Here is a 16,600-nt window from a genome sequence, read left to right as displayed (position 1 = left end):
CTGGCCAAACATACTGTCAACAGACTGCCTAGCAGCAGACCTTTGAGGTCCATATACAGCTACGGGGGGGCAAAGGTTGCATTTTTCAACCGGGCAAAAAAAGGTGTTTCCAAAATCCCGTGTGACACGGTAGAGTTGGAGAGTTGAGACAGGCTTCAGAGGAGCCTCGTGAGCGAAGGGAGAGAGGAATGTTGCATATTTGGCTGAAGAACAAGGACCGTGTATTAGACGGTTGTTTCCCTCGGTGGCAATCGGAACAGAATGTCCTCACTCACTGCTTTCCCTAACGTCTCATGTTCGACAGCTGTACCAAATCATTTAAGGTTTAGTATATCCTCCAAATGATGATGCGCAGCTAGCAGGCAGTGGCATTGTTTCCCATGTGTTCATCCATGCTTGGCATGTTGCACTCATAAACAACCCTGGCCTTATGTTCTGTTTTTATCACAGGAAAAATTGTAAATGAGATGAGGAAACAACAAGCTGTGGAAGTCATTGTGCAGGTTTTCAGCCTCGGTTTATTTACACTACAGGACAGCCTAGGCCTAAGGGGTAGATGCTAGGGGTCAAACTGCTGCTAGCTCTGAAGATTCTGTTGCTAACAAGACTCCCCTTGTTAGTTAGATTCCTCCTGGTATTAGCTCAAGGTGTGTGTGTGTGTACAACATACAAATAATGATGATAAGACTAATAATATATTTGATAACAGATTTCATATACAGTTGGGTCCGAAAATAAGATGAGCAAAAATGACTGTATAAAATAAATAATTCCAATACTGAGCTATATTGTGTGCTCAAAAAAACTGGGAAAGGATATTATTTTATACTAATACAATGCTCAGAGAAAAAGATTTTGTTTCAAAAGTAATGGAAAAAATCTCAAACGGTAGATTGTTAACTGCCGTGTTTTCAATACCTTTCAAAACCTCACCTTGTGAGGATAACGGCACTGAGCCTTTTTCTAAAATGTTTTATGAGTTGGAGGCCACATTGGGAGGAATCTTAGACCATTCCTCCATACAGAACCCTTCCAGATCCTTGATATCCTTCATCTGTGGTTATGGACTGCCCTCTTTAATTCAAACCACAGGTTTTCAATGTGTTTCAAGTCTGGAGACTGAGATGGACATGGCAAAATATAGATTTTGTCATCAATTAACCATTTATTTGTGGATTTTGATGTGTGCTTGGGGTTGCTGGAAGATCCACTTGCGGCCAAGTCTCAGCCTCTTGACAGAGGCAATCAGGTTTTTAGTTAAAATGTCCTGGTACTGGGTAAAGTTCATGATGCCGTTGACCGTAACAAGCACCCCAGGACCAGTGGAAGCGAAATAGCCCCATAACATCAAAGATCCACCACCATAGACTCCACATAAAATAGTACATATAAATCTGGGACACTCAAATTAGTAAAATATGTTACATTTGGCTCCCGTATGGCACAGCGGTCTAAGGCACTGCATCTCAGTGCTAGAGGCGTCACTACAGACCCTGGTTCGATTCCAGGCTGTATCACAACCCGGCTGTGATTGGGAGTCCCATAGGGCGGCGCACAATTGGCCCAGCGTCGTCTGCGTTACGGTTTGGCCGGGGTAGGCCGTCATTGTAAATAAGAATTTGTTTTTAACTGACTTGCCTTGTTACATAAAAGTTAAATAAATAAATAATAATAAAAATGTGGTATGCTTACATAAGACAGAATGGTACTTGTGCTTGGATGAATAGATGGGTGGGTGTATAACGGAAACGTCTAGCAACTCAAAGGTTGTGTTTTCGAATCTCATCATGGACAACTTTTGCATTTGAGCTAATAAGCAACTTTGCAACTACTTACTACTTTTTAGCTACTTTGCAAGTACTCAGTATGTTAGCTAACCCTTCCCCTAACCTTAACCATAACCCTTTAACCTAACTCCTAACCCTAACCTTAACCCTAACCCCTAGCCTAGCTAAAGTTAGCCACCTATCTAACGTTAGCATTAGCCACCTAGCTAACGTTAGCCACCTAGCTATCATACGAAATGGATGATGGACATCCACAAATTAATACATACCATACGAAAGATAACATATCATACTAAATTGAGTATCACAGATTTACGTACAGAATCATACAAAATGCTCTGAGACGAGGTTGCCATATTTTTACAGTAGGTATGGGGTTCTTTTCTGCTTATGCATTCTCATTTCGACACCAAACCCACCACTGGTGTGCGTGGCCAACGAGTTCTATTTTCATGTCATCTGACCAAAGCACCGGTTCTAATCCAAGTGCCAATRCATTTTAGCAAACACCAGGCATTTACATTAAGTTGAATGACGGGAAAAGAGAGTTCTTTGACCACATACACCAGTGATGGGTTTGGCATCGAAATGAGAATGCATGAGCAGAAAAGAACCTCATACCTACTGTAAAATATGGTGGTAGATTTTTTACGTTATGTGGCTATTTTGCTTCCTTCCACAGGTCCTGGGGCCCCACAAAACAATMTTTTGGTATTTGTTTTATTAGTCCATTGTTGATATTGTCCCAAAATGTGTTGCATGTCAGCATTCAAGTTTTCAAGATATACAGTTGAAGTCGGAAGTTTACATACACCTTAGCCAAATACATATAAACTCAGTTTTTCACAATTCCTGACATTTAATCYTTGTAAAAATYCCATGTCTTAGGTCAGTTAGGATCACCACTTTATTTAAAGAATGTGAAATGTCAGAATAATAGTAGAGAGAATGATTTATTTCAGCTTTTATTTCTTTCATCACAATTAGGATTTGATTAGCATTGCCTTTAAATTGTTTAACTTGGGTCAACTTCGGGTAGCCTTCCACAACCTTCCCACAATAAGTTGGGTGAATTTTGGCCCATTCCTCCTGACAGAGCTGGTGTAACTGAGTCAGGTTTGTAGGCCTCCTTGCTCGCACACGCTTTTTTCAGTTGCTGCCCACAAATGTTCTATAGGATTGAGGTCTGGCCTTTGTGATGCCATTCTAATACCTTGACTTTGTTGTCCTTAAGCCATTTTTTCCACAACTTTGGAAGTATGCTTGGGGTCATTGTCCATTTGAAGACCCATTGCGACCAAGCTTTAACTTCCTGACTGATGTCTTGAGGATGTTGCTTCAATATACCCACATAATTTCTTTCCTCTTGATGCCATCTATTTTGTGAAGTGCACCAGTCCCTCCTGCAGCAAAGCACCCCCCACAAACTAATGCTGCCACCCGTGCTGCCACCCGTGCTTCATGGTTGGGATGGTGTTCTTAGGCTTGCAAGCCTCCCCCTTTTCCTCCAAACATAACGATGTCATTATGGCCAAAACATTGTTCTATTTTTGTTTTATCAGACCAGAGGACATTTCTCCAAAAAGTACAATCTTTGTCCCCATATGCAGTTGCAAACCGTAGTCTGGCTTTTTTATGGCGGTTTGGAGCAGTGGCTTCTTCCTTGCTGAGCGCCTTTTCAGGTTATGTTGATATAGATTTTTTTTTTTGCTGTGGATATAGATACTTGTGTACCTGTTTCCTCCAGCATCTTCACAAGGTCCTTTGCTGTTGTTCTGGGATTGATTCACTTTTCGCACCAAAGTACGTTCATCTCTAAGAGATAGAACACGTCTCCTTTCTGAGCGGTATGATGGCTGCGTAGTACCATGGTTATACTTGCGTACTGTTGTTGTACAGATGAACGGTACCTCCAGGCGTTTGGAAATTGCTCCCAAGGATGAACCAGAGTTGTGGAGGTCTACAATTGTTTTTCTGAGGTCTTGGCTGATTTCTTGATCTCCCATGATGTCAAGCAAAGAGCACTGATTTTGAAGGTAGGCCTTGAAATACATCCACAGTACACCTCCAATTGACTCAAATGATGTCAATTAGCCTATCAGAAGCTTCTAAAGCCATGACATCATTTTCTGGAATTTTCCAAGCTGTTTAAAGGCACAGTCAACTTAGTGTATGTAAACTTCTGACCCACTGGAATTGTGATACAGTGAATTTAAAGTGAAATAATCTGTCTGTAAACAATTTTGGAAAAATGACTTGTGTCATGCACAAAGTAGTGTCCTAACCGACTGCCAAAACTATAGTTTGTTAACAAGAAATTTGTGGAGTGGTTGAAAAACGAGTTTTAATGACTCCAACCTAAGTGTATGTAAACTTCCGACTTCAACTGTATAACTTTCAAAATACAGAAATACAGCCGTTATGGTGCATACCGTCTTTATTTCTGCATTTTGAAAGTTATGTATCTTGAAAATCTGATTGCTAACATGAAAAACATTTTGGGACAATATCAACAATGTACTAATGAAACAAATACTAAAAGATAGTTTTTGGCTGGTTTTCCTTTATGAACTTTAATCAGTACAAGGACATGGTTGCCTTTGCGATAGAAGCTCGAATCTTGGCCACATGTCGATCTTCAAGCAAGACAAGACAAAAAATCAGCCCCCCCATGGAAAAAATAATCGTGGCACCCCCACCCCCAAACTACTTCCCCATGGCTATGAAGACAATAACCCCAAGCACAACATCAAAATCCACAAAGAAATGGTTAATTGACAGTCTCTGGATGCATTGAAAACCTGTGGTTTGAACTGAAGAGGGCAGCCCATAAGCACATATGAAGGATACCAAGGATCTGGAAAGATTCTGTATGGCGGAACGATCTAAGATCCCTCCCAACATGGTCTCTAATCTCATAAAACATTTTTGAAAAGGGCTCAGTGCTATTATCCTCGCAAGGTGAGGTATTAAAAAAAAGGGGTATCAATCATTTTGACCACTACCTTTTTGATGAGAAATAAAGATTACATGTTAAACAAAATCTCTTTCTCTGAGCAGTTGTATTCGTATAAAATAATATAATTTCAAATCTTTTTGAGCATACAAAATACCTCCGTGTTTKAATTATTTATTTGATACAGTCATCTTTATCAAGGGTGTCAATCATTTTGGACCCTATTTAATGTGGCACTACCTTTTTCACTACTAAGTCTCCATTCACTCATCGAGGCTCTAAGGGCTGCCACTGTAAGAGCAGTTTCAGACTGGAATGTGACGACATGCTCTGTGTGTGTGGTGCTGTCCATTGACTGGACACATAATGGTTTAGTCTGCTGGTAGGACTGTTGGGACTTGGCTTTGCTGGGCTTGTCCTTGTGTGTGTGGGGGTGATCCTTGTACTTTCTGTCTCGGTGTTACACAATAATAGATATTCCAGATGCGAAACACACAAACGTGTGCATGCAAGCAAACACGCACACACACACACCAGCAGAGCCAATCCAGTTTCCAGTCATTTATGAGGAAAGGCCTTCGAAACGGCAGGGCTAGGGGCAGATGTGAAAGTAATTTCAAATAATTTTGAAACTTGAGCTCTTTTGCTACTAAACTGCTGCAGCATGATTAACATTCATTTCCCCCCATGTTTAGTAAGAGAAGACAGGCACGTGTAAGCCCAACGTGAAGCACAGTCGGGCAGTGGGGTGAATGAGAGGAAAGAAATGCACAGTAGCTTCAGGCTGAATTAGTCAGTTACTGGAATGACCGTGGCCTGCCTCACTTTCACATAGACACCTACTGATGGATGGGGAACCCAGACAGGAAAACATTCCGCCTTGTTCCAGATGGCTGCTGTGGAAATGGTTGAGTAATCAGTCGGGTATTAAAAGTCTAACTTACATAAGGACATGTCCAGTCCAGCAGTAATTCCATTTCTACTTTGAGAGGTCCATCGAACTGGCAATGACCACTTTTGGACATATTTACTTGGACATAAGAGTTGTAAGATTTATGTTGTTTGTGAATAGTCTTAGGATGAATCATACAAACAGGCCCTATCGGCGAAAGGTCAGTTCGGGTTAGCATTAGGTTGCACAGATGAGAACTGAAAGGACTAAACAGAAATAGATGAATAGTTTATTTGCATATTTGTTTTGCGACACAAGTACAGTATGTTGACCTAAGCAACTCCCACAAACACATGTTTTTAGTTATGATCTAATTATTATTTGTATTTTTTTAATTGAACCTTTATTTAACTCGGCAAGTCAGTTAAGAACAAATTCTTATTTAGAATGATGGCCTACCAAGGGACAGTTCGAAATTTACTGGGGTGGGGTGGGCTGGTCCAAAATAGGGGAGGATTGTCAAACTTTTTTTTTGCTTTGGGGAGAGTAGTGTGTTTTTTCCTGATTTAGATTAGCCATTTTGCAGGTCTACTATACTATATAAGGTCTTCCATATAGGCACATTTCCTCATCTGCTTGCATGCGCCTCCCCTATGTTTTAGTACTACCCTTATGCAGTACGCATGCACTATACCACAGGTCAATATAGTCTATCAGTCAACTGTCTATCCTGCCCTCTATCAGCCATTCATGGTGACAATAGTGGTAGGTGGGTCGTTTGTTCAGATCTGCTGCCTTTGACACCGGGAACCCTCTCAGGGCTGGGCGTCTCAGGCTTTGCACACTCTTGGATTGCATCCTACCTGGAAGGCCGCTCCTACCAGGTGACGTGGAGAAGATCTGTGTCTGCACCATTTACTACTGGTGTCCCCCAGGGCTCGGTTCTAGGCCCTCTCCTCATCTCTCTATACACCAAGTCACTCGGCTCCGTCATATCCTCACATGGTCTCTCCTATCGTTGCTATGCGGATGACACTCAACTACTTTTCTCCTTCGCCCCTTCTGACACCCAGGTTGCGACACGCATCTCTGCGTGCCTGGCAGATATCTCAGCTTGGATGTCGGCCCACCACCTCAAGCTCAACCTCAACAAAACGGAGCTTCTCTCCCCCTCCCGGGTAAGGCCTGCCCGCTCCAAGTCCTCTCCATCACGGTTGACAGCTCCACGGTGTCCCCCTCCCAGAGTGCAAAGAACCTTTGGTACTTGTCTACAGAGCTGCAAGAGGACCTACCCCCCCCCTCATACCTCCAGGGCTATGCTCAAAACCTTTCTTAGCCCTCCCACCGCTACGTCAAGGCAGCGCCCACTCAGCCCAGTCAAAGCTATTCTCTGTCCTGGCACCCCAATGGTGGAGCCAGCTTCTCCCTGAAGCTAGGACAGCAGAGTCCCTGCCCATCTTCTGAAAATATCTCAAACCCTACCTATTCAAAGTGTATCTTAAATAATTCAACGACACCCCCTTGCACCACCTCCTCACCTCTTCATTCACGTATTCTCGCTTTTTCCCCCCACTTACTAGCTCTGACCTTGCTTATAGCTACTTTATTGAGGAAAAACTTATTTACTACGACTGTGATATGTGGTTGTTACACCTAGCTATCTTAAGATGAATGCACTAACTGTAAGTCACTCTGGATAAGAGCGTCTGCTAAATGACTAAAATGTAAATGTAAAATGACATTTGAATGATGGTGCAAAAGCCCTGTTATTTGAATGTTTCATTCCATTTGGATCAGTTGTGGGTCTACTCTGGACAGATTATAGAAAGACACAGTAGCAGCCCAGTCTGGCTGTTGTCCTATATAGTGTGGCCACATACAGTGCCTATGGAAAGTCTACACCCTATGGAACTGTGCTTGAAATATATGTAATTATATGTTCTTGTCATTGAGCTACATAAAATTCTCCATTATGTCAAAGTGAAATTCTATCCATTTTTACAAATTAGTATTCACCCCTTTGTGTAGGCAAGCCTAAATTAGTTCAGAAGTACATTTTGGCTTAACAAATCACAGAAGAAGTTATATGGACCCACTCTGTGTGAAATAATAGGAGTTGACATGATTTTTGAATGACTGCCCTTCCTCTGTCCCCCATATATACAACATCTGTAAATGTCCTGAGTGGCCATGTTACAGTTTTGACTTAAATCTGCTTGAAAATCTATGGCAAGACTTGAAAATTGCTGTCTAGCCATGATCCCCAACTCTTTGACAGAGCTTGAGGAATTCTGAAAAGAATAATGGTTAACTATTGCACAATCTAGTTGTGCAGAGCTCTTATGAGGCTTACCCAAGAAGACTCACAGCTGTAATTGCTGCCAAAGGTTTTTCTAACATGTATTAACTCAGGGGGGTGAACACTTATCTAATCAAGGTAAATTAATGTTTTAATTTTCAGTCATCTTTACAAAAATATAATTTAGTTGAAAATGTGATTGCCCTCTAGCTGATCATTGTCTGCAGCCGGCTCTGATCGTAGTGTAATGAAACAGGCAGGGAGAGTGAGCTCCTCTGTGGTGGTTGGTGAACCCTCAACCTTCTTAGCCCTGCATTGCATCGACTGTGCCACAAAACCATGCTGAAGTGGTAAAGTTGATATCCGCGTTTATAAACACAGGGTTTGCTATGGTTCTTGTTATTTATGTTGGTAATAATTCTTTTTGAGTACATTTTATGAAGGGGGAGGGTGCGCAAAATATTTTACAGTACAAGGGGAGGGTCATGTGAAAATATTTGTTACGTTGGGGAAGGGGATGCATTTCTTTTGAATGCCACCTCGAGTAAGACCTTGAGTATGATTACAGTCGTCTGACCCCCGAGATGAGTAGGAGCTAACCACGGTCCAAAGAGAATGAACTTCCTTGGGAGAGGTCATAACACAATCACCAAGGCTAGGGATGATAACAATATTAGTCATTCATGAAGGTCACTAATTCTGAGACATTTGTGTCTGAACCTTCCCAAAAGAGTGTTTCTATGTTTGATAAGCACAATTTCCACATTCCTAAACAAGGTGTAGTTTTAGGTGTGCCTTGAGCAAACTGTGATGCCGGTGTTATGTCTGGTGGTCTCGTTTCGGGGAAATGAGTGTATATGCATCCCAGCTGCAGGTCTCATGTGTCCCCCTTGCACCTCACATTCTCAGCCCTTTGGTTTCCTTTTGGACCATTCTGCCAAACCAAACACTGAGATGGTTTTAAGAGCCCCCACTTCAAACCGGCTTCCCCTCCGCCCGTCATGTATTTACATTATAGAGAGAAACCTCGCCCACTTTGCGTCTAACGTCCTTTCAAGGCCCTCTCTCCCTTGACCACGTTCACCCTGCCTTGCTCTGCTTTGTTGACGGAAACTCACAGTGATAAAGTGACCGTCGGGATTTAAATGTATGAAAGACTGTCTTCTCTCTTGCCACTGTAGTCAGTAGTCGGGTGACTGGGGTCACTGCAAAAACAGTCTTGACTCAATCACGTCTTTCCGTTCACCACTACATTTTTGGTGTCGAGGGAATACGAACATTCCCAAAGGCTGACGCCATTTCCAGAAAACCACCCCCATTTTTACTAAATGCTAATGTTTCTGGATTCACACAGAAATGTTGGACTGTCTTTCTTAGCAGGCGAGACGACTGGCTGTTGAAGAAAAGGCTGAGCTCAGCATTCATGGCTTATCAAATGAGTTTTTAGAGGGTTGGCACTGAGCACTTCATGTCTCCACATACACATTACAGCCAGGAGTTAGACTGTGGGTCTATGGTTCTATGGGCTTATGGGGCTGAACAGAGTCAGAAGGGTTGGGTTAAATGCGGAAGACACATTTCAGTTGAAGGCATTCAGTTGTACAACTGACTATGTATCCCCCTTTCCCTTTTCCTCAAATGTGAAGACGCCGCTCTCCTTTAAGGGTTCTCAGGACAGACAGAGGAGGGTAACTGAGGACCATGACCCCTCTACTGACCGGTTGGGTTTAGGGTTAGCCCCATACGTTAGGGTTAGGGGACCACCCTCAGCTTACTTCAGCCCTCAGGCAACAGCTTTTGTCTCGACTGTTATTGTACCTTGGTGAAAAGCTTGGTGTAGCTTGGGCTCCCGAGTGGCGCAGAGGTCTAAGGCACTGCATCTCAGTGCTAGAGGCATCACTACAGACCCTGGTTAGATTCTAGGCTGAATCACAACCATCCGTGATTGGGAGTCTCATAGGGCAACGCACAATTGGACCAACAATTGGCCGGGGTAGCCCGTCATTGTAAATAAGAATTTGTTCTTAACTGGCTTGCTTAGTTAAATAAAGGTTAAATAAAATACACGCAATTCAGATTTTTGTTATGTTGGATCAAGATAGCTTTAAGATAGTGTTTTTGCAGTCCCACTTTGTATTTTACTGATTTGATTATAATTGAGCGAAGATCAATGGGAAAATATAATTGAATGATTGATTATGCAAATGCCATTCCCCTAGTCCCAATCAATTAAATTTTCAACATCTCATTTACTTTCTCAAACGTTGCTTAACATAGACCGACAGCAAGTGAAAAGTCACCAAATAAAACAAATTGATGATGCGTGTATCAACCTGGCCCTCGATACACCTTACCCTGAACTCACCTCTCTGGTCAAGTTGGTGACAGAGCACAACAAATTCTAGACATTCATAGGGTTAAGTAAGGCATTGCAGTTTAAAAGGATTGGACCCTTTTTTTAAATTTTTGCTTAAAATGACATTCTCAAATCTAACTGCCTGTAACTCAGGACCTAAAGCAGGGATATGCATATTCCTGATACCATTTGAAAGGAAACACTTTGACGTTTGTGGAAATGTGAAATTAATGTAGGAGAATATAACACATTAGATCTGGTAAAAGATAATACAAACAAATAAACATGCGTTTTCAATTTTTTTGTTTTGTTCCATCATCTTTGAAATGCAAGAGAAAGGCCATAATATAATATTGCAGTTTAGGCACAATTTAGATTTAGGTCACTAGATGGCACCAGTGTGTGCGCAAAGTTTCAGATTGATCCAGTGAAGCATTGCAATACTGGACAATATTTTGTATCAAGTCTGCCCAAAATGTGCCGAATTGGTCAAGTGATATATTTTCAAGTACATAACTATAGAAAACATACAAAAATTATATGGTAATACAAAATGTAGCTACCGTAAATTTTACAGTGCAGTTAGATTAACAAGAATTTAAGCTTTCTGCCCATATAAGACATGTCTATGTCCTGTAAGATCTGCTGTTACTTACAACGTCATGCTAATCACATTAGCGCACATTAGCTCAAGCGTCCCGGTATAGGGACGCCAATCCCGTAGAGGTTTTAAAGGCAAATATGTCTTCAAAAATGAAGAATAAGGCCTCAATAGGGCTCCATGCCATGGCTGCACTGTCCCGAATCTTTCATTGATAATCTTCAAGTGAAATAATATATGATTGAATGACTGTGGCTGATCCAGGGACTGTATCTCTCTCTTTCTGCAGAGTCTGAATGTCCAGGTGGAAGATGTGCGTATCCGGGCCATCTCCTCCCAGCGTAAAAGGGTTCCCATGACGGAGGGCTACCTGGAGGTGAAGGACGGGGGGAAGTGGAGACAGATCTGTGACTTGGAGTGGACTGAGATGAACAGCCGGGTCATCTGTGGGATGTACGGCTTCCCTGGAGAGAAAAGATACAACACTAAAGTCTACAAGTGAGCAGCATAACAGAAAAGAGGGAAAGATACATGCAGACTTCATGAAGTGCTCCCAAATGTCTCTCTCTCGTCATATTCAATTTAGTTGGACTCGAAGCGATAGCCTTTGCATGCGCACATGGAAAAGTTTTGCTTGGGTCAAACAAAATGTAATATAACGTTGCGATAAAGTTTGAAATGACACAATTTCATGTGTAGAGCGTCTAAAGACCTGCACACCTGGACACTATAACATGCCATTTACATCCAAAATACAGATGAAAAAATATATATTAAAAAATTGAATCTCTCCTTTAAATCAGACAGATTGTTTATTCCAGCAGGCAGCCAAACTATTCTGGCCTGTATCCCTCTATTGGCCCTCTTCTAGGGGAGGGGGTCGGTCCTTGCACCACCAGATGCTGTTGGAAGTAGTGTGGGGGGCCAGTAGGGGGCACTCATCCCATTTGGTGGCTCTACAAAGGGTCATGTCTCTAATGAGATATTAAACTAAGGCCCTGACTCTCTGTGGTCACTAARACTCATGTGGTACTTGTGAGAGAAGTGGTGTTAACTGGAGCAGAAGAGAAAGTGGTTGTGCAACAATCACACTGTGTGTGTCCACTAATATTCTCACAAAAGTATTTTGTTTCACATTTGGACCATGAATGACTTGGACCATGAATGACTTGGACTGGTAATGGGAATGGTAATGGAATCACAGGAGGTGGGACCTTAATTGGGGAGGGGCTTGTGGTAATGGCTGGAGAGGAATCAGTGGAATGGTATCAAATACATCAAACATATGGTTTCCATGTGTTTGATGCCATTCCATTTGCTCCGTTTCAGCCATTATTATGAGCCGTCCTTCCCTCAGCAGTCCCCACTGATGGGAATTGCATGTTGTTTTGACTACAATACTCCCATTGTACTTTGTACTAAAACAGTCAATAAAAAAAACTTTTAAACCTCCCAAGTTCATCTGGGGAAATGTATTAATGAGGGGTAGGGTAGCATTTTATGTATTAAAAAACAAAAGTTGGTATAATGTTTCCTCATCAGGTACTGTAGACAAGTTCATGTTTTCACAGCAGGCTAAAATAGAAAAATTAACTACTTAAATTCAGTGCAATTCAACTAAATTCAACTTGACTCAACTCAATCTCTTTGTTTCCTGTCTCAGGCTGCTGTCCAAGCGCAGGAAGAAGAACTACTGGGGCTTCGGGGTGAACTGCACGGGGAACGAGGCTAGCCTGCATGGCTGTAAGCTGGGCCACAAGGTGGAGCTGAGGAGGAATGCCACCTGTGAGAAGGGCTTGCCCGTGGTGGTCAACTGTGTTCCAGGACGTGCCTTTGCTCCCAGCCACGCCCAGGGCTTCAGCAAGGCCTACAGGGTGGAGGTAGGTTGGATCATCTGGAACGAGAGAGAGCATAGAACTGTGATTCATAGGACCTCTGTGCAAGAGACTGCTTATGATGGAGATGTGATGTTACTAGAGTTTGAGCTGTCTCTGGCATTGTATCTTGTATTGAATTGGAAAGCATTCAGAAGAGGAGAAAATTATGAAAGACAAACCTTAGTTGTTAATGTTAATTAATGTAAGGAAGCAGTTACAATTACAGTTTGATTTAGTGATCTTTCCTATAAAATCCACTCTTTGATTTCTCCATTATGTGCTGTGCTGTTTTGTATCACGTTGCATGTGATTCAACTTAGAGACTGCAGAACACTGTGTTCGAACACTTCACAGATGAGTCATGGGCTCTGGACGAAAGAGAAAATAGATACACTGAGATCTCAAACTCTCTCCCTCTCTCTCTCTGTGATTCACAATAAGCTCAGATGTATGGAACAATAAGATACTGTTTATCTTTGTGTGGTTCAACAAACAAAATCCAAATATGAGTTACTGGACTGTTTCTGTAAAGAATACATAAACACGTTTCAAAGTAATTGGATATTTTAACTATGCCAAGTGATTGTAAACTATTGTTTCTCAGTAACAGTAGGCCTAACACGGTTAATCGTTTCTGCAGCAACCCCTGGTGCGTCTGAGAGGCGGGGCCAACATAGGGGAAGGGCGAGTGGAAGTGCTGAAAAATGGTGAATGGGGCACCGTCTGCGACGACAGCTGGAACCTGGAGGCAGCCACCGTGGTGTGTCGAGAACTGGGCTTCGGTAGTGCCAAGGAGGTCCTCGCTGGAGGCAAACTGGGACAAGGTAGGTCTCCACTCTCTCTCTCTCTGTCTCTCCCATTCAAGTACATAAATCTGCTGTAATGGAATATGCAAGCGCTTATCCATAGTGATCCAAGTCTCAGACCAACCACCTCTGCCATCCACTATTCAGATACTGTATAACCACACAGTAACAGAGGATAGTGTATTTTCTGTTTTCTTGATCTGCTGTCAGTCTGTCTCGGACCACCCTGGCTCTAGTTACAGAGCAAACACTGCCAGAGAAATGTTCCTGTCCTGTCATATGCTGGAGACAGACACAGCAGGAAGGGAGTGATCACACATTATATTGTGGAAAATCCATTTTTATTTACATGAATTATTTTTACTTGACAAAGTTTTAAAAAGAGAGAGAACAGTTTAATGTTCCCAAGTGCCCCACTTGAATGGGTCAGAGTTGGCTTAAAATTGGCAGGAGAGTTGATATCCACTCTCAGTGGGATTTCTACTCCTGTTAGGCATTATTGCTATTCAATTAAACATAGTGGGCCGGTTTCCCAGACACAGATTTAGCCTAGTCCTGAACTAAAAAGCTTTTTCATTGGAGGACTCTTTGTTGAGAATGCTTTTTAATCCTGAWCTACGTTAAATCTGTGTCTGGGAAACCAGTCCAGTGTCTGTGTCCTGGATTATTGAAAGCATAGAGATACATATTTAATTCTGTGATTGCGAGTGGGATGGATCTGACTCCCAGTGTGTCTTCTCTCCCCTGTAGGAATGGGCCCGGTCCATATGAATGAGGTGAAGTGTTCTGGCTTTGAGAAATCCCTCACTGAGTGCTACTTCAACAGAGATGCCCTGGGCTGCAGTCACGAGGAGGATGCTGCAGTTAGATGTAATGTTCCTGCCATGGGCTTCCAGAACAGAGTGAGTAGACCTAGCACATGCCCACTGCATGTTGCTGCAAATTCAAGTAATATTTTCCCTCATAAATCTACATACAATACCCCATAATGACAAAGCGAAAACAGTTTTTTAGAAATGTTAGCAAATTTATAAAGTAAAAAAAATGGAAATACCTTATTTACAAGTATTCAGACCCTTTGCTATGAGACTCGGAAATTGAGCTCAGGTGCATCCAATTTCCAATGATCATCCTTGAGATGTTTCTAAAACTTGATTGGAGTCCACCTGTGTTAAATTCAATTGAATTGGACATGATTTGGAAAGGCCCACACCTGTCTATTTAAGGTCCCACAGTTGACAGTGCATGTCAGAGAAACAACCTAGCTATGAGGTCGAAGGAATTGTCCGTAGAGCTTTGAGACAGGATTGTGTCGAGGCACAGATCTGGGGAAGGGTACCAAAAAATGTCTGCAGCATTGAAGGTCCACAATAACACAGTGGCCTCCATCATTCTTAAATGGAAGAAGTTTAGAACCACCAAGAATCTCCCTAGAGCTGGCCGCTCGGCAAACTGAGCAATCGGGGAAAAGGGCCTTGGTCAGGGAGGTGACCAAGAAACCGATGGTCACTCTGACAGAGCTCCAGAGTATCTCTGTGAAAATGGGAGAACCTTCCAGAAGGACAACCATCTCTGCAGCACTCCACCAATCAGGCCTTTATGGTAAAGTGGTCAGATGGAAACATGACAGGCTGCTTGGAGTTTGCCAAAAGGCATCTAATGGACTCTCAGACCATGAGAAACAAGATTCTCTAGTCTGATGAAACCAAGATTGAACTCTTTGGCCTGAATACCAAGCGTCATGCCTGAAGGAAACCAGGCACTGCTCATCACCTGGCCAATACCATCCCTACGGTGAAGCATGGTGGTGGTAGCATCATGCTGTGGGGTTTGTTTTTCAGCGACAGGGCCTGGGAGACTAGTCAGGTTTGAGGGAAAAATGAACGGAGCAAAGTACAGAGAGATCCTTGATGGAAACCTGCCCAAGAGCGCTCAGGGCATCAGACTGGGTGAAGATTCACCTTCCAACAGGACAAGGACCCTAAGCACACAGCCAAGACAACGCAAAAGTGGCTTCGGGACAAGTCTCTGAATGTCCTTGAGTGGCCCAGCCAGAACCCGATCCAACATCTCTCAGAGACCTGAAAATAGCTGTGCAGCGACGCTCCCCATCCAACCTGACAGCGCTTGAGAGGATCTGCAAAGAAGAATGGGAGAAACTTCCCAAATACAGGTGTGCCAAGCTTGTAGCGTCATATCCAAGAAGACTCGAGGCTGTAATTGCTGCAAAGGTGCTTCAACAAAGTACTGAGTAATGGGTCTGAATACTTATGTAAATGTGATATTTACTTTTTCTTTTTTATATTTTTGCAAACATTTCAAAAAAACTGTTTTTGGTTTGTCATTATGGGTATTGTGTGTAGATTTATGAGAGAAAAAAAAACAATTTCATAAATTTTAGAACAAGGCTGTAACGTAACAAAATGTGGAAAAAGTGAAGTGGTCGGAATACTTTCCGAATGCACTGTATGGGTATTACACAATGATTTATATAAACCCTGGATTACTGATGCTATGTATTGACCGTTGAGAGGCTTTGAAGCCAGAGGTAGGCATAGCCGCGGGAAGTAGGGGTGCTGATCACAAMACTAGTGCACTGGGCCTTTATTACTCTTGTATGTGCAGACTGAAATAGTCGTCAGCAGCTCGGGGAGAAGATATTCTCCAAAAAGTATATTTTTACAATGGAGGAGTACCAAGATGGCTGCACGATGGCTTCAATACTGCACCCCCTGTCTGTCATCCAGGGTTTACATCACTGGTATTACTCATAAGTACTCATATAGTACGTGTGTTACTCATATAAAACTTCTATAGTACTTGTATGTTACTTGTATATTACTCATATAAGTCATATAACTCTATTGCCAACCATTGCCATTTGTAAATGTTTGTTTTATGTCATCTGTGGATGTGTTTTTTTGTTATTCTGATTTCACTATTGACACCAACCACACATTTTTGCCACATTTTCATAATATAAGAAATATTTGATGTTTTATTGCCTCTGAAAATACTTTAGGTAA

The 16,600-nt window shown here is 42.3% G+C and overlaps 1 protein-coding gene across 1 annotated transcript in view; it reads left to right on the top strand.

Moving 5' to 3' along the window:
* LOC111964664 (lysyl oxidase homolog 2A) overlaps positions 1–16,600 on the top strand; it is a 48,483-nt gene that overhangs the window by 21,775 nt on the left and 10,108 nt on the right. The window contains exons 4-7 of the mRNA XM_023988507.2: positions 11,181–11,389; positions 12,555–12,771; positions 13,409–13,592; positions 14,325–14,476. Of these exons, the coding sequence (XP_023844275.1) occupies positions 11,181–11,389; positions 12,555–12,771; positions 13,409–13,592; positions 14,325–14,476 (762 nt within the window). The remainder of the gene's footprint in view (positions 1–11,180; positions 11,390–12,554; positions 12,772–13,408; positions 13,593–14,324; positions 14,477–16,600) is intronic.

Source organism: Salvelinus sp. IW2-2015, linkage group LG1 (genome assembly GCF_002910315.2).
Source record: "Salvelinus sp. IW2-2015 linkage group LG1, ASM291031v2, whole genome shotgun sequence".
NCBI lineage: Eukaryota > Metazoa > Chordata > Actinopteri > Salmoniformes > Salmonidae > Salvelinus > Salvelinus sp. IW2-2015.
This window is presented reverse-complemented; position numbering and strand designations above follow the sequence as displayed.